The 26,998-nt window shown below is 42.0% G+C and overlaps 1 protein-coding gene across 2 annotated transcripts in view; it reads right to left on the reverse strand.

The window, feature by feature from the left end:
* Positions 1 to 26,998, reverse strand: part of RAB8B (RAB8B, member RAS oncogene family) — a 54,115-nt gene that overhangs the window by 21,346 nt on the left and 5,771 nt on the right. Inside the window, exon 2 of one of the 2 annotated variants that reach the window (XM_045899916.3) lies at positions 6,187 to 6,270. The exons of the other annotated variant lie outside the window; for it this stretch is intronic. Within the exon in view, the coding sequence (XP_045755872.1) occupies positions 6,187 to 6,270 (84 nt within the window). The remainder of the gene's footprint in view (positions 1 to 6,186; positions 6,271 to 26,998) is intronic. 2 annotated transcript variants of the gene reach the window in all.

Consider the following 26,998-nt stretch of genomic DNA (forward strand, 5'->3'; position numbering starts at 1 on the left):
GGCATGAACAGAATATAGTTTTTCCCAATCAAAAATGAAAAACTTCTACAAATGATTGTATCATCCTGATTTGTAAACACACTCCCTCACAATACAAAAGTTTAAAGTTACAGCACTATAACCTTACATGCATAAGAAGTAAACACTTCCATGGGCCCATTATGCTATCCCCCCCCCCCACACACACACATATATGGTCATCCACCTCTATGTACTTAAGGCATTTTACTTACTTTATTTTTTTTTATTTTTTTTAAAGATTTTATTTATTTATTTGAGAGAGAGAGAATGAAAGAAAGCATGAGAGGGAGGAGGGTCAGAGGGAGAAGCAGACTCCCTGCTGAGCAGGGAGCCTGATGTGGGACTCGATCCCGGGACTCCAGGATCATGACCTGAGCCGAAGGCAGGCAGTCGCTTAACCAACTGAGCCACCCAAGCGCCCGGCATTTTACTTACTTTAGATAGTGATAAAGGATTCTGCCACCTATTACTTATTTGGCTTGGCTTTTATTTTTTTATTTTTATTTTTTATTTTTTTAAAGATTATTTATTTGAGAGAGTGAGAATGAGAGAGAGTACATGACGGGGGGAAGGTCAGAGGGAGAAGCAGGCTCCTCACCGAGCGGGGAGCCCGATACGGGACTCGATCCAGGGACTCCAGAATCATGACCTGAGCCGAAGGCAGTCGCTTAACCAACTGAGCCACCCAGGCGCCCCCTTGGCTTGGCTTTTAAAAGAATACAATGATACCAACACCCAATACAAACTGGGTTGGTAAATCTAAGATCTCTTATTTACGTTTCAGAGCTACAGGATGCAGTCTGGACTAACGAAGGACTAGAATACATCACATTTTCTTTTGTTTCCCTTTTCCCCCAGCTAATTGCCACTTTAACCTTCAAATACAAAGAATGAGGGGCACCTGGGTGGCTCAGTTGGTTAAGCGTCTGACTCTTGGTTTCAGCTCAGGTCAGGATCTCACAGTTGTGGGATCGAACGCCAAATCGGGGTCTAGGCTCAGCAGAGTTTGCTTCAGATTCTCTCTCCCTCTTCCTCTCCCTCCTGCTCACACTCACTCTCTCTCTCTCAAATAAATAAATAATCTTTTAAAAAATACAAAGAATGAATGATAACTCTGTCAAAGCATAAAATGAGTGGTTTTTCAAAATATACTACCCTCAGACTTCCCATTTGATCATTATGCTCCCTATTTCCAAATGCCAGTGTTTGGGGTTAGGAGGAAAGAAAATCTAAACAATATTGACATGAGACTATTTCTACAAAGCTGTCCTGATATCTGAATGGCTCAGAGAATCATCCAGTACCACATAAAATAATTTTTCTAAAATTGACAAAAAACATTTCAAATTATATTTTATCAGCTTGTTTTTATTAAACTGACTTCAAAGAGGAACACCCCATTCAAGGCTCTCCACCCTCATCCCCAATAACTAAAGAAGAGGACCCAGTCATCAGAGCAAGAAAACTAACTGCACAGTTTCCACTCACTAGCCCTCAATCTTGAATAAAAGAATTATTCACTTTATGTTTCCCTTTACCCGCTTCTTTCAAAATAAGACTGCTCTTTTCCAATCCCGAGGAACGCATTAAGGATCACTGAATGTTAGCCCCTATCTTTCTCAGGCAAGTTTTTCAAAGTTACAAATACAAAATATGTTTTTTAACAGGTCATAAGCAGGAGGTTGCCCCAGATGACAGGCCTGTAAGTAAGATACAGAAGACTCTTTGGAAGTCTCCAGTCTAATCTTGAGTCCTGGAGGGCAATGACTCTTATTTCCCACCACAGAATACCTAGAGAGTGTGATATCTTTTTTTTTTTTTTTTAAGTAGGCTCCCCACCCAGCACGGAGCCCAACGTGGGGCTCAAACTCATGACTGTGAGATCAAAACCTGAGCCGAGATCAAGAGTCGGCCAGAGTGCTCAATCCACTGAGCCACCCAGGCGCCCCTGAGTGATGTCTTCTGTTAGACTGGTACAGATACACTTCCTTGAAAATAAAACACAGCTCCCAGATTTCCACCCTTTACTTCCCAGTGCTAGAGTAGCCACTGAAGACTCTGAGTCTTTTTCACCATGAAGGAATATTTTTAAAGTATATATAGATATATATTAAAATTACTAAATTGTTACTAAAATTATTACTAAATTGTTACTAAAATTATTACTAAAATTGCTATATTTTAATATATTAAAAGTAATCCTTGGTCATTATCAAGATTATAAAGAAACTTGGAAAGCACTTACGTTATAATATTATAAAAGGAACAAGATATAAATGAACTAGGTCCATAACATTCAGTAATTTTGGAAAAAAAAAAATTCCACATGCTATAGTTGGAAGTAGTACTCACTACAACTATACTTCAAATTCTAGATTAAAGAAGTAAAATGAGTATGATGCCATTTCTCTGGGGGGAAAAGGTATAAAAAAAGCACACCAAATGACTAATTCACATACTCCATCTGAAAGAGTCTTAACTGAAGACTGCAACCATTATCTACCAAGTAGACTGGACAAATCTGTCCCTCTTTCCCTAATTCCTTCAGTTCCAGTTTATTTGCTGTCACCTGCAAAAGAATGTATGGGATGACAAAGAAGGGAATAAGGAAACGTGAGCTTGCTTTCACGTGATGTGTCTTTGTGGCATCTGTAGAAACAAAGCCAAGAGGAAAGACAACATCTGAAGATTTCATTTTTCCATGCTACCCCTGTCCCTAATTAACACAGATAATTCTGAGTTTGCTGTATTATAATTTATTAATCATATTCAATTAATCTAATCAGCTGTAAAACAGGAGAGGGCAACAGGGCAAGCTTTAATAAAATGAGTTCATTGGACTTTAAAAAGCTGCTCAACTGAGGCTCATGGCGAATTCCCCCCCACACACACAAGGGCAAAAGTGGCCTTGGTGAGTAATCTGCTTTGTATATTTTTAACTCATCTTTCTACTCATAAGGCCCCATATTACAATGTGGTTTAGAAAAAAGAAACAGCAGGTGTATACAGATTTTAAAGTAAATTCAGGGATACAGAGGGTAGAGAATTCCGGCCTTTGGGCATGTGGTGGGTAGACTGAACCAGAGTGTTGCCATATATAAAGAGTTGAAAAAAGCTAAACAAAACACACTTGACCACTGAGGTGAAAATTTTATGTCTGCAATTGAAAAGATGGTATTTGACGACATTAAATTCATCTCCCCAATGTTTGGCTGTACCGGAGGCACCCTAACTGTAACCCTCAAGTTATTGCTATGAAAAGCAAAAACAGAACTCTCCACTCACATGATCACTTTACAGATACACTGTCATTTCAAGGATGGTCTCAGGCAAGCCTGGGGCAGGATTTCCACATCTGGTGGTCACAATTGTTAGAGTTCCCAGTTCGGGCAGTGTTGCCATTAGGTCAGGAAATGCGTACGACAAAGGACTTAAGAAACATGATACACAATTGTGTATTTCCAACCCCAAATGGTCTGTCAGCAGAATGAGGAGTGTGAAGGAAAATGTCACTGGCCATTTTGGGAAAAGAAGAGATCACAACCATTGGTCTGCGATTCTTTGCATGAATTTCTGAAAGTAACAGAAGAAAGCAAAAAAACCTGTACATTCAGAAAAACTGATACTTAATCAGTTTTTTTTAAAATATTTACTTCAGATAAGCCTCTGTGGGCCTCAAGGCTGAAGTCCACGTTTGGAAATTACGATACTGAGGGCAGAGAAATGTCCGATTTGGCCCTTTTTCAACTGTGCAACCAATTCCTCAGTCCATCTATGAGTATAGTCTATTACTCAAATTACAAAACAGAAAACTGATTGGCTACACAAAGGATCCACTACGGAGTGTTGAACTACATATGACACATACAGTGAGGTTTAAGCTTAGTCAAATGCAAATCAAGCCAACTAATGAAAGGGCAAATTCCAATATGGGATTTGATAAGAAGTCTTGAGCCTGACAGGAGCCTGGCTCTACACTAGGCACTGAGGAACACAGAGATGAAGTTACGGGCCTGGAAGAGTTCCTAGGCTATGACTGGTCACTACACTCTCTTACTGGGAAAATCTTATGCCTCACTTCTGTCTTTTGTGAAAGAAAATATTCTAAGATCTGCTCCTCGGGAGCAGGAACTGATGACAGATGATGAACCAACAGCTAACATGATTTCCTAAGACAGGGAACTGCCTGCTTTAATTCTGTCATTCCCATAAGCAACCGTATAATTATCTCCCCAAAGGCTGAAAATAAACAAGTGGCATTTGCCTATCACAAAGAGCAAACACGGTAATAGCAATTTTTTACTGTTGTTTGGAAACCAATTTGACTTAAGGTTTAAGACAGTTTTTAAAAAAAGGGAGGGGGCACCTGGATGGCTCAGTCAGAAGAATATGCGACTCTTGATCTTGGGGTCGTGAATTTGAGCCCCGCGCTGGGTGTAGAGATCACTTAAACAAACAAACAAACAAACGTTAAAAGAAAAAAAAAGGGTACTCACTATACCATCACGACATGGTCATATAGATACTATCATCTTGGTCAAGTTTGAAATTTTCTCTGAACTCTAAGAACTTTAATGACTAGCTGAAAATCAAAATGAGCACACATAATATTCACAAGGAATGGTAATATTAAAAACTCTGTCAGTTTTAACTTATATTGGCAAAGGCTAGGGGGCTCAGTAAACCTCTGCAGCTCAGCTGTAATCTTGAGTTCCTGACTCAGGAACTGATAAGCACGCTGAAATTATATTAAAGAGCTACCATTTACTATGAACTTACTATGTGCCAAGTATAACTCTAGGAAATAACTATCATTACCCTCCATTTCACCAAGAAAGAAGCTGAGGCTCAAAGAGGTGAAGTAACTTGTCTAAGATGACAAGCTAGTGAGTGTCAGGGCTAGGTCTGCCTAGCTCCCTTCATTGGGCCATCCACTATGCTAAGGATGAGAATTCTGTGACTCAAGTGCTGTGAACAGGGCGATCACCTGCCAGAGCCCCTCCCCACCACGTGCTACTAACTCAGATTACAAAGGATTTGGGAGGAGCCAACAGTTTCCAACAGAGCACTGAAAGCTGAACCTAGTTCCAGGTCATCTCTGTATCAGGAAAGAAGAATAGGTAAACTCTAAGGGGACCTGAATATTAGGTATTTATTCTTTGAGTCCTTTGAACGTGCTTAGTATAGCGACTGCACTAAGAATTCTTATTCTGGATTAATCTGAAATAGATCTGATCATCCCAGCATCTTTCAAACTGGAAAAGACTCCATCACTGCAAGTCTATTTTGAATCACAGTGAATCTTTTCCCCAAGGCAAGGCCCCAAATAAGGGGAGTTCAGGAGAAAAGACAAGAGGCAATTGTCTGCTCTTATGACTGAAATCCATCTCATGTTAGTCCATAAGACAGAGACTGTGACACTTATGCTGCCCTAGGGAGCATGTTCTTGGTTCTGTAGGAAAGCTAGGAAGAAGCAAAAAAGTTTGGGACGCCTGGGATATTATCAGTGGTCAAATGTACTTCCTGGTCACTTGGAGGATAACTTTTAAATGCACATTAATGTCTTCCAACATGAGATGAACGCTTTACGTAACTTGTCTCTATCTAATTGTGGTTGCATCTTCCAATTCTGAGCTTATAATGAGAAAGAAACTATGTTGGAAATAACTACAAGTGTTCATAAAAATTTTAAAGAGGACCAGCTGGTGACGGTTCTGTGACATCACTGAAGCTCCAAGCCCAGTGCTCTCTTCACTACATCACACTGCTTCATCAGGAGACATTTAGTTAGATAATGAAATGGGTTATTTTATACCGATTTCTGAGGCTGCACCACAGAAAAAAAAAACACCGTAAAAGACAAAAGAAAAACTTCTTTTTTGGAGCAGTGTATCCATTAGAGTCCCATCAGGAAAAAGAAAGTACTTCAAGTAGTTACTACAGAAGGAATTGAATGCAGGGAATTGATTACACAAGCCATGAAGTTGCTGAGCACCAGAGGAAACGGTAAAGGGTTTAGCACTACCACCGCTAAGCTAGAAATACAAAAGGAGGAGATGGTGTTGCCCAATAATGGGGTGGGCCTGTCCAGTGAAAACTGGAGCCCCAGAGAAACAGCCTATGCTGAAGAAGCTACCTGATGCACAAAGGTAAAAGGAGAAATACCTTGGTGTCTCCTTGTCTCCTCCCCTCTCGTCTCCTGCCGGTGTCTCTGCCTGAACCCAGTCTGAAGCCAGCTAACCCAGGAGCCTGGGCAGGAAAAGAGGGAGGAATATAGCTGAGGGAAAACTAACCAAGGATACAGTTAACGCTTAGCTGCAAGAATGAAATGTGTGTTACTATTACAAGCCAGAGATTCGGGGGCTGAGTAACAGCAAAAGCTGAATGATATTCAAACATGATTCTCCATTAACATGAAATAATCTCAGTAATTATTTTCAATAATTGCTTTGAAGAAAACATTTCCACCATTAATTTGTGGGCCTGGGGCAGAGGGCAAGCACCCATACAAATCTCCAACCATGCCCTGGTGCTCAAGGAGAAGCACTTGGGGAACCCGTCTAGGAATGCAGCAGGACCCCCGGCCGGAGATGGAAGCAGCCCTGGCTATTACAATCTTGTAGACAATCAACTGGGCACTTTGGGACAGGATGACCTGGTGAACTCTGAGTGTCATATGCTGGCAAGTCAGGAGCCAGGCCTGTTCCAGAAAGGAAGTCTGTTACTGAGTCAGCAAAGTTGCCAAGCCCCAAGCCCAAGCAGTCCCAATATAGCTCAAGGATGGCCATGGACATGGTGACTCCAAGCTTTTTGCTTATAATACTTCCATCCTAGTACTGGCTTCTAGCACAGTACTTATAGGACAGCCTCATAGCTATTTATAATCCCTCCCTTCTCCCAAAGTAGACTGTAAGCACCCGTAGGATGTGGGGTACCTTTTCAGCTTATGAAATGCTACAATTATCCCTCCACCTTAAAATACAGGTCCCCACCCAACATACCCAGCCTTACTTTTCACAATTCCTCAGAACACAACCTCAAGAAATGCCTCCTCCATGCTCCACTCTGATATTCGCTGCCTCTAAGCATTTGTCTGGATTCCCCCACAGTCTGGAATATTCTCCATCCTTCCATTGGAATGTTGACAACAGCTCAAGACTCAGTAACTCTACTTCCTCTGTCCTCCAGCTATCCTAGCTGGCCCTGCTCACTCTCCACCCCAAGTTCCTAGAGAATTTACAATAAGTATCATTAGAGATGGCATTTAACTATTATTTTTATTTCATATGACAAGTTTTGCCTTGCCAATTAGATTTAGGCAGACAACCTATTTAGGCAGAGCACAGTGATATAGTGAAGGAAAATGTTTACAGGGATGAATAAGAGGTAAGTCCTTTTGAGGCAGGAGCCTCATCTTTCACTTCCAGCAATTCTTTAGGAACCTCCTTCTTGTTTGCTAAGCACACCACAGGTACTCAAAAAACTCAAAAAATACTCTTTGACATTGATTAATGACTTCTGAATACAATCAGGTTCACATATCTCCAAACTAATCCTACTGGAATGCCATCTTAGTGACTGACAAATTAAGTTAGGTATTTGGATAATTTTAGGTGATACAAAGACACACACACACACACACACACACACACACACTAAAATATTTAAATTATTGAGAAAAGAACAAATGACAAAATATACCAGTATTAAGCACATATAAAATAGATGTCTTTCCATTTTAGGATGGGAAAAAAGACAACAATGCAGTCTCTTCTAGAGATATGGGATTCAATGAAAAGTTCTGTTATCACTGTCTCAATTCTAATCCTTAAAGTAACATGTTAATTTAGATAGGCTTAGGAGTGGAGTTGATTTTTTAAAAAATCCACATGCAAGTAAATAAAAACCAATTCTGTAATTATATCAGGAGGAACAAAGATGTAAGTGCTACCACCAGGGGGAAGAAAGAACTGGGTATTTCATATTGGTTAGAGAGTTTTACTTTCTCCCCCAAACCACGATTTTCTTAAAAACTCTGGCAACAATCACAAAACCATATGTTGCAGATGTCTCTGCTGTATTAAAACTTCTGCCATCGCTCCAACAGCCAGAATGGCTTCCAGGGTCCACTTAGAGAAGAGAAAGCAGGAAACCAAAAAAGGAGACAATAGGCTCATTACCTAAAAGACCCTAGCAAAAACAGAGCAAGTCAAACCAGCAGCCAAAGCCCTCCATCAATAAAAGGCTTGACAGTTAAAAGGCCCAGTTTTCTTTCATGGGAAAAAAGGGTTTTATCCGATTAAACAGGCCTCCAGGTAATTGCTTTTTCAAAAAAAATTTTTTTTTGTTTTTTAACTCTTCAGTGACAAATGCAACCATAGCAGTGGCTTCCTCGCCTTTTTTTTTTTTTTTTTTTGAGAGAGAGAGTTGGGGGGTGTGGCACTCAAGGGAGAGGAGAAGGAGAGAAACTCAAGCCCACCCCATGCTGAGCCTGGAGCCATGTGGCGCTTGATCTCACACCCTGAGCTCACCACCGGAGCTGAAATCCAGAGTTGGACGCCTTAACCGACCGCACCACCCAGCGCCCTGGATTTCTAGCTTTTTTGACCCACAGTTAAGAAATAGTTTTTACATCACAGCACATTACTCATATATACATACGTGTGCATGTTTATGTTTATACATGTTATATAACTGAAACAAAAGTTTCACAAAATAGCAGCTGACTTTTATCCTTTGTTACTTTTATACACCCGATGGACTCCTGTATTTTCTTTTCTATTCTCTTATGTTCTGGTCTATTCTCTTCCCTTCCATTAAAAAAAAAAAAAAAAAGTTGGTCTGGACACACTAAACTGACTTCATGACCCAATAATAGGTTGCAACCCATACTGAAAAGCATTGGCCTAAAGATCATTCTCGAAGTCAACCAAAGGTCACATGCTCTTTCTCTCTTTTTAAAAAATCCATTGCTGATAAGGAGAGGCCACTCTAGCTTCACTTTTTAATGACAGAGAGAGAAAAAAACAACTTCAGGGCCCACTAAGCACTAAAATAGTTGTTAAATTTAAGAAGCCATTAAAAAGAGTGTATGTGTGTTGTTGTTGTTGTTCTTTCTGTTTTGTGGTTAAAGAAACATAGAAAGGAGCTGGGAGCTAAGCTGTAAAGGAGAAAAAGGAGAATTCTAATAATGGAAATACTGCCTGGGCCCTAAGCCCAATTTTTCGAGCATAACATTGCCAGAGGTTTTGCTTCCTCCATCACCTGAGATGCTTTGACCCACTGGCCTAAGGCCAAGAAGCAAAAGAGAGAAAAGGCCCAACACAAAAAGGCAGAAGAGTTCAACCCCTGTTTGGTAACTGACCTCATTCTAAATGAATGGAATGGGACTGTACCTTTTAAACGAGAAAATGATTGCCTACAAAATCAAGGACTCCCATTTAAATCAGTCCGCAATGGCTACAGCACAAATTGTACCAAAGAACAAAATGTAGTCAAGCAAAATGAGCTTTAGATTAGCTAAGACTGTATAATGGAATCAAATAATACCCCTCAAGAATCCTCACCCCCTCAACAGATAATGATGACAGCTATAATGAGATAGGCCAACACTAATAAAAATAGCTATCACTTCTCAAGAGCCCACTTAGTGCCAGGAACTGTGCTAGGCATACTTACTATATTTTATCACTACTCTCATAACGTGCCTTCAAGGGGGCTAATATGCCCATTTTACACAAGAGGAAACTGAGGTCTGGGTGGAGGAAGGCGAATGTCCAAATCAAGGCGTGGAGGAGGGAATGTGTACGCAAGAGGAAGGGCCCTGGAATTGAATTATGCAGACATCAGTCTTTAACTTCCAGATTCCCCGGACCCAGCTGCTGGTTTGGGGCAAACATGGTATTTGGTCATAAAGAGCAACAATAGGTATCTGCCCTGTTTGGAATGGGGAAGCTGTAGAGAATGTAGACACCTGACTTTGTGATAATGAGACACAAGTTAGGAGGATAGAAGAGCTTTAGATACCCTGTTCAATTTGAAAGAACTTAATTATTAAGCAAGAAAAATACACAAAAATACTATCTATGTATTTCATAGAAAATATTTTTTCTTTAGAAAAGAAAAAACAAAAAACAAAACAACCCACCACTACATGCAGTTAAGTTAGGAGGGAAAAACCAGAAATGTGAACTCTCAAAAGCAGAAACTCGCATCACAAGGGTTACACAAGAAAAGAGAAATGAACTGCTGAACTGAAAATTGGAGGGGAGATCCCGCCCTGGCCATATCCATTGTCAGATGCACAAGCTTTGGAAAGAGAAACTGAGCACACCCATTTCTAAGGAATTCAACACCACTGCAGAATTCCTTTTTCAAACTGAAATTAAGCTCTTGGATAGTTATGTTAGACAGACCTTTCACCTCCCAGGCTGTAATACTGTGAAAAGAATGACCAGTTTGAATTTTTAAGCACTGCAAATTTCTACATTTGACAAAGTTGGTGTAGAAAAGGAAGCCACTTCTTATTTTGTTCTTAAGAGCAGATGTGACATAGAGATAAGAATAAGTGGAAAATACAGAAAGTTACTTGGAAGACAAAATTTACTCATTTTAAGTTTTAACATTCACAAACAAAAGCAGTTGAGAAGCACTCATGTAAGAATTGCCCTTAGCCAGAGGAAGACTGTTTTACTTTTTCATGGTTTTTTTTTTTTTTAGTGTCCATATTACAATTTAAATTTACAACTTAAGCTTTTATCATTATTTTTAAAATGAAAGCTGTATCATCTAAAGTCATAAATGCACAGCCTACTGAATTTAAAAGAGGCACACATTACAGTTTTAAGCATAAATTCAGTGACTACATGAACCAGAAATTCTTTAGGCAGTACAGGGGATTTTCTGGGCATTTGGCACTATTTGGAGGACCATGATTTACTAAACACCAATCCACCGACCTAAGTCATATTATGATTGCTCCCCTAGCCTAACCTCTGCCTCCCTTCCCACATGCCACCTCCCTACATAGCCACTTGTTTTGGGTAGTGAAGTAGTACCTACATTTATGCTCATCAGATTTTATTTGAAGAAAGAAGTCAGAAAGCAATTATCTAGTATAACTTCGTTACAATTGCAGGTACCAGCTAGGAAGCAGAAAAATGAAAATTATTTTAATTTGTGCCTTAAAGGTTAAATGATCCCTAGTTTTGAACAGATATTAGTTAGAACCTAGAGAGTTTCCTTGTGATTTCAAAGGGGAGAAAGGGAAGAAAAAGGAGGAAGGGAGGCAGGAAGGGTGGGGAGGGAGGGATGGAGGAGAGAAAGAAGGCTTAGATACTAAAACATGCTTTAGGTTTCTGCCAGAGTCTTACAAAAACCTAACACAAACCTCATAGTTAACTACTGACAGTGGCATGTGCTTTTAATTATATTCTGAAAATGTGCAAGCAAGCAAGGCAAAATTATATCATGGTTCTCATTTACATTTATCATTCCCTCTCTATGGGAATATATAATCACATACAGACATCTGTGGATGATTATATGTGAAGATAAGCCTTTCAAGATCAAGTTTAAGAGTTCTAGTGTCTTTCTTCCTATTCATATACCAATCGGGAGGCAATTCACTAGAGCTGTTTTAGTGAATAGGGAAACGCGAGGAAGTCCAGAGGCTATCTCCCCACCATGTAGGAAAATTCTGTAATAATTTCCCTGATCCCCAACCCCCTCCTTCCCACAGTAAAGCTCAGAGATGACTTTTCTTTGCCCTATTTATAAGAATCACTTTGTACTTTACAACACTTTTCTTTGTAAGGATTCCCTATTTTTTTTCTTGAGTCAAAAGTAATGCCAAATCATCACCACAATATCTTGACTCTTTTGAGGCTCAATCAGAATTTCCCCTCCCCTAGTTGAAAGTGACATTTTCTAATATAAAAAAAAATTTCCAAGCAAAACGGGGTTAGACTAGAATAAATATGAGTCACAAACATGAACTGAAACAGAAAAGGTGCTGGTGAAATCCCTCCCTTAACAACTTTATCTCACAACCCGAAGGTTTAAAAATGACAAACATGGTGACCTATCCAACAGCAACCTGGGTATCAAGTTTTTGTTGCTGTTTGGGTTTCTTTTTTTGTTTTTTGTTTTTTTGCTGTGAACTACTTCTGCATGCTCCTCTTGTTACACACCAAGGATACTTTTATACCAACTCAGTCAGGACCACAATGCATTCTGCTGGGAAGACAGGACTCCTAGTGATGCTGAACAATTAAGTAGGGGCATTTCACCTTCATATAGGATATAAATGAGGGATATGGTCAGTCAATATGAGGCAATATGAAGGAGAATGTGCCTGGCAAAAAATCTACCAAAACCATAGCTGGATTTAATTAGAGGTTAATTTTGAACTCTACCACACTCACTTTTATTTTTAAACAAGATATTTAGGAGCACCCAAGGGATGCAGTCGGTTGAGCATCCAACTCTTGGTTTCAGCTCAGGTCATGATCTCGGGGTCATGGGATTGAGCCCCGCCTCAGCCTCCACGCTCAGTGGAGAGTCTACTTGAGTTTCTCTCTCCCTCTACCCCTCCCTGCATGCTCTCTCTCTCTCAAATAAATAAATAAATCTTTAAAAAAAAAAAAAAAGATATATTTAAAGGAAGTATTTGCCGGGGCGCCTGCGTGGCTCAGTCATTAAGCGTCTGCCTTCGGCTCAGGTCATGATCCCAGGGTCCTGGGATCAAGCCCCGCATCGGGCTCCCTGCTTGGCGGGAAGCCTGCTTCTCCCTCTCCCAGTCCCCCTGCTTGTGTTCCCTTTCTCGCTGTCTCTCTCTCTCTCTCTCTGTCAATTAAATTAATTAATTAAATAAAATTAATTAATTAAACAAAATCTTTAAAAATAAATAAATAAATAAAGGAAGTATTTGCCAAACACAGTACCAAGAAGTTTTATAAAGAAAATTTCAAATTAAGGCTCTCCCTAAGGTCTTACATGTTCTTTTCTGTTCAAATGGCCAACATGGTTAAGATACAACAGGGTGAAATAAGCCTGTCAATCAGAGATACGGTGAGTGTATACAGGCTTGGAACAGAGCAGTTATAATATTCCAGTAAGTGAGACAATAATCTCCCAACCTCCCAACACGTAAAGGGGCAAGAGCTTCGCTGTAGTGTCAGCGACACCTATTCCTGAATTTCCCCACAATCTCAGCAATCTCTATACTTCTGATGTACAAAGGACATTGTATTATTTGTCCCCCTGTCAAAAAAGAAAAGGTGGGCTGGAGAAGCCAAAAGAGATTTTAAAGCAAATCACTTCAGCCAATGGAAGCGGAGTTGATCACTCACCTCTACTTGGGCTTTTGCAGATAAGACACAAATCTCCAGCAAGCCACAGACTCCTCCCCCAGCCCCTATTCCTGCTTTTATCCTTTGACACTGCAAGGGCTCCAGTGGGTCACCGCGCAGTAGTATCTTTTGGCAAAAGAACCTTCCTTAGGTTGAGTTAAGGCCTGGCCCCTGGGAGTTAATCAGAACCATACCACATAGTGCTGTGAGTGTGCTGCTAGAAATGCCTGTGATATGATGTTAAGCTTTCATTCTCCCCCAGAGACCATTCAATTTCTCATCTTTTATTTACATACCAGTCGCTCATAATAGAAAACCAGCCTACAGTTTATTTATTTATTTATTTATTTTTAAAGATTTTATTTATTTATTTGACACAGAGAGAGAGACAGTGAGAGAGGGAACACAAGCAGGGAGAGTGGGAGAGGGAGAAGCAGGCTCCCTGCTGAGCAAGGAGCCCAATGCGGGGCTCGATCCCAGGACCCCGGGATCATGACCTGAGCCGAAGGCCGTCGCTTAACCGACTGAGCCACCCAGGCGCCCCCAGCCTACAGTTTAAAAAAAGAAGGCCAAGAACTGGCCCACCGGTCGGTGCCCACAGCTGCGGCTGCCACCCTCCCCCAGCCTTTCTTCAGTAGAAAAGGCCAGACCGAAGAGGCAGTGGCACACTCTTCCTTCCCTGCCAAGGTCTTCTATGTCAAAAACCTGCCATTTTCTCCAAGTCCAAAATGATCTCAGTGCCTCAGTGGGAAATGGGGAGACACGGTTCCACCACAGCGGGTCAAGAACCCAAAGGGAGAAGGTGTGTTGCCCTGAAGGTTGCCTCAAACACACACTAGGAGGCCTAGCTGCCGTACCACCGATTTCTCACCCAGGTGTGCTTTTGCATAACTCAAACTCAGTAACCACAGATTTGGGGTGAGGGGAGTAGAAGTAGACAAAGTGGGAAGAAAGAACCTAATTCACTTTCAAAAAATTGTCTTAAAAGAAAAATGAAAGTGACAGGCTTGTATATGGCTCAGAGACAGCTTACTCACAGACCTAGAGAAAGCCTCGTTATCTAGATCAGGCCAATGTTCTCGGGGTGCTGACAACTCTAGAGAAGGCCAGAGGCAAAGAAATTGTGGCCTATCGCCTGCGGGAAAGAAAATTTTCAGGACCCCCTCTGTCAAAATGAAATCAAAATCAATGTTCCAACGAAGATTTCACAGGTTTCACAGAAGATGTCAAATGTGTAATATCTCAATTTAACCACCGCAACCACAGCAGACCTTAATCCAATGCTTGAGATAGCTAGAGCTACAGTCTAAGATGATTCTGTCTTTAAAAGATAAATGGGCAGGGGCGCCTGGGTGTCTCAGTCAGTTGAGCATCCGTCTCTTGATCTCAGCTCAGGTCTTGATCTCAGGGTCGTGGGTTTAAGCCCCGGGTTGGTAAAGATAAATGGGCAGTTATTCTCAACATGTTTTAGTAAGCAACTATAATTTTAATTTCAGAATCATCCAAAAAAATTCTGAACTAAAACTTTTAAAAGACCCTTTCCCTCAAAGATGTGAGCTTTACCTAATCCCTTCATCACTATCATCCTAAGACCTCAGTCTCGTGACAATTTTTTTGAGCACCAATTATGTGCCAACTACAATGTCTAGCAATGCAAACAACACAGAGGAAAAACAAGCTTCTGTCCTAAAGAAAGTTATCACAGGCGTGGGGAGATGGGGATGCAGAGAAGGAAGCCAGTTCTACTTGAACACAGGAAGAACATGGGAGATGTCATGCAAAAGTCCAAAGTACTACAGGGTACAGAGTACCTCTGAGGAAAGAGAAAGTATCTTCCAAAGGGAGGAGGGCGGGGACAAGGCTCTGACATGGTGTCACATGAAAGGAACATCCTGAGGAGCATCAGGAAGGAAAGGTAGGATGTCAACAGGCAGATACGAAGTGTGTTCATGAAACAACCCATTCAGGGTAGAGCAGTGATTCCTAGACTTTTTAACTTTGTGAACTGGTAAAATTTCAAGTAAAGAAAAAATGATGGTGGTGGTAGGTGGAATGGAAGAAGTTGAAAGAAGGAATATACTAAGCTAGGAACTGTTATCCCATAAAATTTGCTTGGGGAGAAAACTGAGCTAGAAATAGCCTTTTCTCCCTCAGAGAAACAAAATAGCAAGACTTTCATTGCAATTTATTTTTTATTTTGCAAATGATAGTGAGATAAATAATGACCATCTATTATCACCAGCATTTTACAAGTAAAAGAGCATTTGAATTCCAAAAATATAGGAAGCGCATCATCTCGGGAACTTAAAAATGGCGTTCCTTCTCACAAAAGGGCAGCTAGGAACCTTACACTGGTCAGGTGAAAGCTTGGCCACAGCCTGCTGGGTACACCAGTTTAGGAGGCCCTGGGTTTGAGTGTAGGACCCCTGTAAGAAACAGAAGGAAATACAAGCTGATGCCTCACTGTAGGGAGTATGGAAGGATAGACTGAGAAAGATGTATTCAACTAGGCAAAGTGAAAAATAAGACTTTTAAGAGAAGGGGCAAGGGATTAGTGTGATTAATATCTAGAGCTATGCTCTATGATGAATTTGATCAAAGTGTACAGGGTAGAATGGGGGCGCAGGGGTATAGCCAAGCGAGGCCGCAAGTGTCCAGGCTGCCTGGGGGACACTGCAAAGTCCAGGTGAGAAGTGTGGAGCGCCCATATGAGGCGGGTAGAAGAAAGAATGGGAAGGAGTTGGCAAAAACTTATATGCAGGATTTGAATAAAAGGAAAGAACCAAAGATGACTTCCGGGTTTTGAGCCTAGATAAATGAAAACAAAACAAAACAAAGCTGATGGTAGTGTTAACAGATATAGGAAAATTCATGAAAGTGTACGCGGTAAGAGGAGGAAATGAATTCATTTTGGGGTAGGACATGCAGGGCAGGCGGTTGGGAAAGGCTGGGGATATAACGAGATAGGAAGTTGGGGAGTCCTACGTGGAAGGCTTGGAAGGGGGCAAGCCTACCTCCTTCAACACTTGGGGATTTTTTTAACTCTTTCTACATGCCAAGCACTGTGCTAGGTGCTAGGGATAGACAAAGAACAGAGCTGGTACCTGCACTCACAGAGAGTCAATCTGGCAGGGAGACAGACCTTCATGCAGTAATCACACAGACGAGCGTGATTACAAATTGTATTAAAGTGCCTAATTTCCAGAAGAGATAAAAGGAAAAAATCGAGAACAGACACTTGGACAACGACTTCAACTAAAAGGCGAAATGAGGCTACCAGTGGAAACAGAAGGCACAGTTAGAAGAGTAGGAAGCAAATTGGAGTAGACAATTCCTGGAAGTTGGTAGAAGAATGAGTTTCAAGGAGCAAGTAATAAACAGTGCCAAATGCTGCTGAGAGGCCAAAGGGGAAAAGCATGGAGAAAGGGCCACCGGCCTGTTCAATGAGGAAGACAGGGTGACCTGGACGCAGTGTGAAGCCAGTGGAGCAGGATTTCAAGGGGTTAATGCCTGAGGACAGAGAGAGAAGTGCAGGTGACAAGACTTCTCTTTTAAGGAGTCAAACAACAAAGGAAAGGGCAGGGACAGATGGGTGACTTGAGGAAGTCATGCATTTATGGGGTCTCCTTATTAGAACGGGGATGATTTCAACAGAGGAAGAGAAAGAAAAAAAACCAGAGGACGTAAGAGAGAAGGCAACAACGGCAGAGGCCGGTCACAAGAGAGAGGGAAGGTATTACAAGAAATCAACCAACAGGTCAGCACCGCCTCCTTGGAGAGAAGGCGAAAGGAAGCGAGGGAAGGCGACAGTACCTAGAAATTAGAGATGGCAAGAAAGAAGGTCGAGGAAGCTCCTGTTAGGGGGTGGTGGGGTCTTTCCTGCAAACTACGGGAAGAGATGTGAGTAAGCCAAGGACAGCTGGGACTTGAGGAGATGGCATCCGCCATCAGCTGGACATTCACTCAGCAAACATTCCCTGGGGGCCTTCCATGTGCCAGAGAGTGTGCATACATGCCTGAGCATAAATGAAGTGATTAGCAGGCATGTGTTCTTCGGGTAAAAGAGAAACAGGTTGATTCTCTCGCTCTTGCATCTGGAAAAAGACTATCAGCAGTAACATGTGATAATTACACATCCTTTGAAGCTGATGTATGTGCTAATGGATGAGATGTCAGTACTGCAGGAGCCCAAGATCCATTCCTCAGAAGGAAATGGATGGTGTCAGTTGACTTATTCCACAAACAAATACTGTGTGCCTGAGTATCAGATAAACAAGCTCTCAAGAGGCAAGTCATGGTTCCTGTCCTCCAGAAGGTCACAATCAGAAGTGATGATCTGAATGCTTCTGCTCTTTCCACCATTTTGGCACATTTCATTGCTTGGAGCATTAGCTGAACCCACCATCACACTCTTTATGCTTTATTAGAAGGTAAGACTCTGGCCATCTGAAGATAGTTAACAAGATACGCTTCTGGATGCAACGTAACTTTACGGAATGGACTGGACCAGAGAGCTCCATAGCATGGTTTTTCAGTGCCATTAAGCCTCAAAATGAACTTTCTTTTCTTTTCTTTTTTTTTTTTTTTTAAGGATTTTCTTTTTAAGTAATCTCTATACCCAATGAGGGGCTCGAACTTACAACCCCGAGATCAAGAGTCACATGAGCTCCAATGACTGAGCCAGCCAGGCGCCCCCAAAATGAACTTTCTTAAAACCACCGCAGCTTTTAAAATTACAAATCACGTGCACATAACCCTGCATATGTTCTTTCAACTAGAGTCACAAGAAAATCTATGCTCCTTACCTTGGCCCTCGAGACCCTTCATGACGTGGTCCCCGCTACCTCTTGACCAAGCCTTATATGTATATTTTTAATGTTTAAAAACACTTTTAAGCTAGCGAAGAGCATCTCACCTCACCTTCCCGGTCCAAAGCAAGTAGTGTAAAAAACCAAACCCAATTTCAGCTTTATGCCTACCATGTCCATGCAATCATTCGTTAAGTACTAAATATCACAAGGGGGGCAAATCATGCTTCACACTCATACTGACACATTTATTCCCCTAATTCTCTTGATGAGACAGTTCAATGATTAAAAAGAAATTAATAGCATGTATCGATATTATAAAAACGTGATTAATGACTTTTTTGAGATTAAAGCATCATCATCTTGATTATTTGGTAAAGAAAAGCCTATCAACTAACTTTCAAGTTGGGTAATTTACTCCATTAAAATCAGCTATGGTGTTTTAAGATTTAATGTATTGTTCAAATTCATGTATGCAAACAAACTCATTAAAATTTGGGAGATTTCACTCAGAAACTCGCTGCACTTAAAATTCAGGGCCCTAACAGAGGACAGTGAGCTGGGATATTTAAATTGAAACATTTGTCCCACCTAGACAGGGTACTGTGCACTGTTTTTTGTTTTTGTTTTTGTTCTCACCCAAAGGAAGAATTCAAGATGCCCTGGAAATCGGCAGTAGCCAGGAGGCTGCAGAGAATTTACTCCTTATGTTACACTGACATGCTGCCGAAGGCAGTCGCTTAACCAACTGAGCCACCCAGGCGCCCAAAGACTAATATTTCTAATTCTGGCTTTGTAAAATGCATGTGGGCCACAACTTTCAGAATGAATTTTCTAGAAAACTGAAGGACACCCCAGTAAGTAAAGCAAAATGTTCCCACTCATAATTTTTATGGAACTCACTCTAACAAGTGCTTCTTAAATTACCTGGAAAAAACAAAACCCCTCACCAATTACTGAGCCTGGCTGCATGCTAGCCCCTGGGCTAAACGCTTTAGTACAGCTCCATCATTAAAACACCTCACAGCAATCCTCTGCACAAGAGGAAAACTGATACCAAGGAGGTCAACTTGGTGATATCACCCAGCTGGTCAGGACACCTGGCACCACACTGCCTCCTTGAAGATAACTCACCTTTTTTTTTTTTAATTAATATTTCTGAGTCACTGCTGGTGTAGAAAGGCACAGGGTTATAAAAGCAGACTCTGGAACGAGACTGCGTGGATTCAGATCTGGGTTGGTTTCAGTCAGTACTTACCAGCTGTGTACCCTTGAGAAGTTGTTCAACCACTGTGTGACCCCATTACCTCTTTTGGAAAATAGAAATAATAAAAGAATGCACCTAAGAGGTTGTTTTGAGAATTACATGGATCAATCCATGAAAAATGTTAAGCCATGTAAAATGCCCAGAACTGTACCTAGTATATAGTACGTACTCAATAAATGTTACCTCTTATTAAAAGCAAGTGCTCTAACAAGGAAGCCCCGAGGGATTGCCAAGGTCCTCCCTCAGCCGTCTGGACCTACCCTCAGTGAACTGGGCCTGAGTTCACTCACACACATGCCTTTTGTGTGTGTGTCCCATGTGCCGAAGATAATATACACAAGATGATGCATTTCATTCTCAAAATAAAATGAAACCAAAATCCTGAAAGGGAGTTACTATCCTTCCTTCATCAATAAAGAAAATGCTTAAATCATTTGCCCAAGGCTCTCAAACAGGACCTTAACCTTGAGTTTGTCTCAGCAGTCCAAGTTCTTTTATCTACACCATGTTATTTTGTGTTCCTAAGTCTACTTTTCCATTTTGTCAGTGAATCCTTTAGTTATCACTCAGGATCAGAGTTTTGGAAGGGTCTTTAGAGTGTACTGCACACAACACTCCCTTTTTGCTTCTGAAGAAATGGAAGCCCAAGGAAGTTACTACTAAGCTGCCAACAGTCCTATAACAAGTGTCCCTGCTGCAGTGGCATGCTGCCACTTTTTCCTCTTGGATGCTGGTGGCCTGCCTCTCGGAGGCCCTCAACTCTGCTCCTAATCTTCTAGGAGCTCGGAGAAACAGATGACCACTGTAAAAATCCAGAATGCAATGAGAGAGAGACCCAGGGGCTCCCCTAGCAGGCAACTTCATGAGTTTTAGCAGATGGGACTATTTTTTTTTTAATATTTTATTTATTTGACAGAGAGAGAGACACAGCGAGAGAGGGAACACAAGCAGGGGGAGTGGGAGAGGGAGAGAGAGAAGCAGGCTTCCCGCGGAGCAGGGAGCCCGATGCGGGGCTTGATCCCAGGACCCTGGGATCATGACCTGAGCCGAAGGCAGACGCTTAACGACTGAGCCACCCAGGCGCCCCAGGACTTTTTTTTTTAAATCAAGTTTAGCTCCCCGGGCCTTTCTGCTTTTTGGCTCACCGGGCATTCTGGAAACTCAGGATTAGCAAACCAATCAGGTGTTAATCTAGTCCACAATGTCCCTGTGATTCTGAGGAAAACTGCCAACCAGGGCTTTACAAACAAAACCCAGAGTAGGGCCGATTTCACCCCGGAAAAACAAAGGACAGGACAGGCTAGCACAAAGTTTAAACTTAATTTGTCAAAGGAAAGAAGCTGACAATTAAAGCAGCTACGCCTAGCACGTTATAGTCTAAGGCCAACAACACACAAGCAGAACAACCAACGGCCCCATGCGGAGAGGCAGCGCTGCGGTGCTGCTGTAATTAGTTCCCTTCCCACAAGAGAGCTGGATCCATAATTAAACTCTGTCCCTCCCTGCCCCCAGTCTGCTGCGCACATATTTGACTGCTTCCTAAGGGACTACGTTGGAGGCCAGGCGACAAGCCCAAACCACAAGCCCACTGACCTCCCGGGGCCAATAGGCAAGGCGATGCCTGTTGGCGTTAGCCAGACGGGAGCGCGTCTGCGGAGAGGCTGATTTCACCCTTCCGTGCAACACACTTCTCAAATCACTTTACACAGTTGTGACAGACCACGGAAAGGGACTGCTACTACAGTCTCAGTGCCGACACAGTCAGTCCCACGGAGAACTCGGGGGCCCGATGTGGGAGGAGCAGGTTGGTGTACAGAGAGTGTGGTCGTGGCCCCTCTTACTTGATTGATCAAGTCAATTACTCTCTCAGAACCTTAGCTTCCAGAGTAGGGAGACAGTAAGCTCTATCCATAGATGCCATTACTGAGGAGTTTAAATAGAGATACAAGTGAAGGCACGTTGTGAACCTAAGGGTCCCAGGGAGATAAGAGGCAACTGATACTGTCTGTTAATCTAACTGGTGTCCTGCATACAATCCTCAGTGACTCCCGCCCTTCTCAGGACAAAGTCCAGACCCTTGAGCAGGTTTAAAAGTCCCTCACAACCTGCCCTCTAATTACCTTCAACTTCACCTCCCACCTCACTTGAGGCTTCAGCCGAACAGGATGTCTTTGAGTTCCTCCAGAGGGCTGTGCCGTCTGGTGCCCCTGCGGCCGGAGCCCGCCCTCCCCGCACTCTCCCATTCTACCCAACTAAGTCCTCCTCCAGGTTCTGATTTTAGCTTAAAGGCCATTTCCTCCTCTCCTCCACGCTTTCACAGCCTCTTCTATTTACCGCTTTGGAGTCCTCTTCATCATTGTGTTAAATTGCCCGGATACTCGTTACTCTTTCCCCTCTCAGAATTTTGTGGACGAAACCATGTTGCTGAATGAGTGAATTTAGTGAAAATAAAAATGACTTAGTGTCTTCCATTAGTAAATGACTAACAAAACCTCTGCAGTTCCCACCCTAAACTTTATAAGCAACCTCACCCCACTGCCAGCCTCCCCTTGTAACCGATAAGAAAGCAAAGATCACGAGAAGAAGCTACAAGGTTTGACCAAAAGCAAATGGTTAATCAAGGGCAGAGATGTGCTTGGACCCTGTATCTCCTGGTTCAATCCCTGAATTTTCTCCTACAAAATGTTGGCTATGTCCAGATTTTATGCTATACCACTGGCATCTTTTCATAGCAAGAGAACTGAAGGCAGAGGAGGTGTAAGAGAAAAGAGACTCGAACTTGGTCCAAAACCTGATGCTCAAGGCCTGGCTCTGTGGGACCTGGCCATCTCCATGCCTCCAGGCCTCGGGCCCCTCATCTGTCAAATGGAAGTTTAGCACCAGCAAACCTAAGCAGCAAAAATGTTCTTGGCTTTTTAGATTATTTTTCACCTACCTCACCATGTTTTATGTAAAGAAAATGAGATAATTTGAAAATACTTTATTCATCTCTTCTCAAAGACATATTTTTCCAGCTTTTCATGTGGTTAATTTTTTGGTGACGTTTAGCTTTATTATTCAAACCAAAGCATTTTCTAGAGGGGAGGAGAGGCAGAGGGAGAGGGAGAGGGCAAGAGAGAATCTTAAGCAGGCTCCACACCCAGTGCGGAGCCGGAGATGGGGCTCCATCTCAGGACCCTTTGATCTCGACCTGAGCCGAAACCAAGAGTTGGACACTTAACCGACTGAGCCACCCAGGCGCCCCGAACCAAAGCATTTTTTAAGGACAGGATTCAAATTCATTAAGCAATCTCTTTAGGACTACAAAAAGTTTAACCAATTTACAAGATCAACACAGGTTTGGCTGGAATTAACTAGTGCTACTATTTCTTCCTGCTGTCTTCATGTCATCAAGACACCAGCGGTCACCTGCAAAAAGAACCCTTGCCCATAGTCATTAACTGAAGAAAAAAAGGACAAACCCTTTTTTCTTTACAGACACTACTTGATTTCATAGACTCACAGAATGCTGCAGCCAGAAGAGACTATGAAAACCATCGAAGCCTGTATCTGCCTTTCACAATGAGAAACCAGGCCCAGGCTAACTCCTTGGGAGGGGCATAAGCAGAGCTGATTGCAAACACACACCAATTGTTTTTCAGAGTATTACACATTTTGCAATAATAGATGATTTGAACAAAAAATGTGGTAAATCATAGACTGAGATCACAACACAAATTTAAAATGTAATGGTATTTGTCAAAGTTGAAGGCTGACGGGCCAAGATAGAGGCACACCTGATATTATGTATGCATGTTTTAAAATTTGATTATAGGGGTGCCTGGGTGGCTCAGTTGGTTAAGCATCTGCCTTCGGCCCAGGTCATGATCCCAGGATCCTGGGATCGAGCCCCACATCGGGCTCCCTGCTCAGGGGGAGTCTGCTTCTCCCTCTCCCTCTGCTCCTGCACTCTCTCTCTCTCTCTCAAATAAATAAATAAAATCTTAAAAAATAAATAAATAAATAAATAAAATTTGATTATAATGGAATTTTCTGGAAGTGAAAGAGATTATTTTGCTTGTCCCACCAATTTTCCATGCTTCTGTAAGACCAGAAATTTTCAAAACAATAGTAAGTAGACAAAAGGGGAAATGCACTCACTCAAATTATTTGTTTGTGGACAACAACCTAATCTGTCACTGTTCATTACTGGCTGTGACTGAGACAAGCACCACTTTTTTACTAACTAGTTCTAAACAATACAAGACAGCAATGAAGTCAAAAGTCACTATTAATCCTCACACCCTTTTATAATTATTTCTTTTCTTAAAGATTTTTAAGTAATCTCTACACCCAATGTAGGGCTTGAACTTACAACCCCGAGATCAAGAGTCACACACTTCTCCGACTGAGCCAGCCAGGTGCTCCAGTCTTCACACTCTTACATGCAGAAGTTTCTAACTCCTTCCCAATAGTTTCTCCAACTACTAACAAAAGCAAAAAGAAGGAGCAGCCAAAGAAATGGACAGGGGTGGAGGGTAGAATGTTGTTTTCATTCTTTTCCTCTTCCCAATCCAACCCTTCTCCCCAAACCCTGGTAAGGTTGAGGTGTTAGTGGAGTCTGAACTGAGACAGTGGTCTGAATCATTCCAAAACCGAAAGAGTTAACTCTCAATAAGAAATTGTTTTCCATGCCATCTCAAGATTTTATTCAGAGACCTTTAGAAAGGAAAAAGTAAAAAGTTCTTTGTTGAAAACCATAAACAGTTACCCCATCCAAATTCAGAGGCAACAAACAAATTACAGTAGGGTTAGTCACTGACCGCTCACAATGCAAACCCTTCTATTTATTTTTTGTGATGGAGCTTGTGTACTTGTGTGTATGAGATTAGAATATCTTGTAATACCTATTCCAGATAAATTTTGCATAGGGCCATAAGAAACAAACTCTTACAATTCAACTCTTAAATAGATCACCCTATACTTCATGTCAAAACGTGAGTGTGTATTTTAGAGTGTTCCTCCACTTCATATATCAGGAAAACATTTATAAGTAATTAAAATAATCACTGACCAAAAAATAAATAAATAAATAAATAAATAAATAAATAAATAAATAAATAAATAATCACTGCCAGGTTCTTTGCCAAAATATGCAAAATCACAATGGGCTGCGGGGAAGTCATACCAGTCCCAGCTCCACCAGCAGAAAGTTATGCAACACGACACACTGCTTGACCGCTTCGCAGCTGGTTTTCACCGTGATGAGGTGGGATTCCATCCCTAACCCGGCTTTTGCAAACAAAGTGCTTGGAAGTCCTGCAATGCTAGCACCAGGTGGCAACTAGCACTGTCCTAGCCTCTCTCTCAGGGAGAGCAAGCCTAAATTTGATCAACATGAAGACAGAGAGAGCTTTAGCATTTTTCCCCCAGGAACCAAGAATTAACATTCTGGGCTGAGGAAGATGAGTGCTACTTGGAAAATGTCGGAACGTTCAGCAACAGGTAAATCCCAAAGCGCCCAGTCACACCAATGCAGAATGCTACAGGTAAGACAGCGAGAAAATAGGTATTTCATCATAGCCAAGTAACAGGTCTGCTGCAGAGAACAGTTTCCAACTGCCCCTACCACTTTATGTGGCTTCCCAAAGGAAGTCCTGGGTAATTAAAAAAAAAAAAAAAAAAAAAAAAGGCAGACATTTCTTCCTCTAGAGACAATCAGGTACCTACTTCCTTGAAGGTCCTTTTTTTTTTTTTTTAAAGATTTTATTTTTATTTATTTGACGATAGAGAGCACAAGTAGGCAGAAAGGCAAGCAGAGGGAAAGTGAGAAGCAGGCTCCCCGCTGAGCAGGGAGCCTGACATGGGGCTCGATCCCACGACTCTGGGATCATGACCTGAGCCGAAGGCAGTCGCTTAACCGACTGAGCCACCCAGGTGGCCCGAAGGTTCTTATTAATTCAACTCAAAATAAGAAAAATCCCCCGACACAAAACGAGCAGAGGAAAAGCACACATCTCCAGATACAACATATCCAATTATCATTCAAGTTGAGTCCTAAGATGATGGACAGCAAACCTATTCACTTGCAAGAAGAGATGGCAAATGTGTAGGGCAAAGGCATGCACCCTCTCCCTCCACCAGTGCGGCGGAGGTCGGGGTCCCTCACAGCCCTTGGTCTCGCTGAGCTCAGTAGGCTACACCAGGCAGCGCTGCGTGGGGGTGTATGTGTGGGGGGGGGGGGGCGCCACTGGTCCCGCCCCTGCCCAGATTCGTGCTGAAGTCTGGTTCATCCCAGCTTTGCATATTCCTCAACATACACTGCCCAAATACTGAAATGGGTCTTCGAAGAAAGCCACTTCATGACAGTAAAGCCCTTCATTTAAGCCATAAAGTGGTCATTTTTTTTCTACCTTCTGTAATTTTAGAAAGGTCCTAGGAACAGAAAACCTAACTGTAAACATTCGTTTTACTCTAGACCCTATGCCATTCCAGTGACATACACAAGAAGTTCTATACAATAAGTGTTTATACTCATCTCTTTAAAAACAGAATTTGGCTTTATTCAACCCAAATGCGCAGCCCGGTTCCAATCCACTCACTATCCTGTCGCTCAAACAAGCGCTGGGCAGAATACAGACACAAACAGAGCTCCATCTGCTAATTAAAACTGGGCATGAAACTGTTAACAGGCATCTGTTGCATTGTTTGAAGCTAATGGGCAGAGACAAAGCTGCCATGGCTCTTCTACAGCAAACCCAGTGATTTCACTCATTTTCTATTTGGTATTTATGTCAGTGGGGGATTGGAAGCCGGGTGTTAAACAGCTTATTATGGAGACTGAAATTTAAGTGATATCTTACCTAGTCTAAAACATCCCTTTAAAACCGATAATAGAAAGATATATAACATTTTATGCTGAGGAAAATACCATTCTTGCGTTAAGAATTCCAATTAAGCACTTCTGATTGTTATCTCAGACATAATCTAATTATAATACCATGAAAGAGAATAATAACCAAAATTCAAGCAATGCTTTATAGCTCATATAGGGCTTTCACAATTCATCCACCAAGCCATTCACGCATCCAGCTGATGAGTCACTTAACATGGGCCTTGGAAATTTAAAAGGTGAATAAGGCTTGATTCCTGCCCTAGGGAATTCACAGCAACCCTGAAAAGTTGGTATAATATTATCAGACTCTATTACAGATGAAGGAACTAAGGCCCTAGAAGGACAAGTGACTCACCAAGGCCAGAAAACGAGGAATGCCAGATGCCAGGACGTGAACTGACTGCAGACCCCACTGCTCCTCTTAATTCACCACGCTCTCTCCCTAACACCAGACATGGAACAGTCCACTTCACCGCTACTTCCATTTCAGAAGTTCCCTATGATGTTACGCTCCACGGTATTACTCACCACCTGAAATCCACTTCTCCATCCCCCCCTCCAAGCTTCTCCTCATCCTGCATGAAATCTCTTTCCTGCAGAACCCTCTAATTTCTAATAATACACACAAGAGAGTTGGTCCCCAGAAAGGCTCCGTGTGCAGGCAGGCAGGCCTCGA

The sequence above is a fragment of the Mirounga angustirostris genome, unplaced genomic scaffold (genome assembly GCF_029215605.1).
Source record: "Mirounga angustirostris isolate CCGP_5_RB_7025 unplaced genomic scaffold, mMirAng1.0.hap1 SCAF_9, whole genome shotgun sequence".
NCBI lineage: Eukaryota > Metazoa > Chordata > Mammalia > Carnivora > Phocidae > Mirounga > Mirounga angustirostris.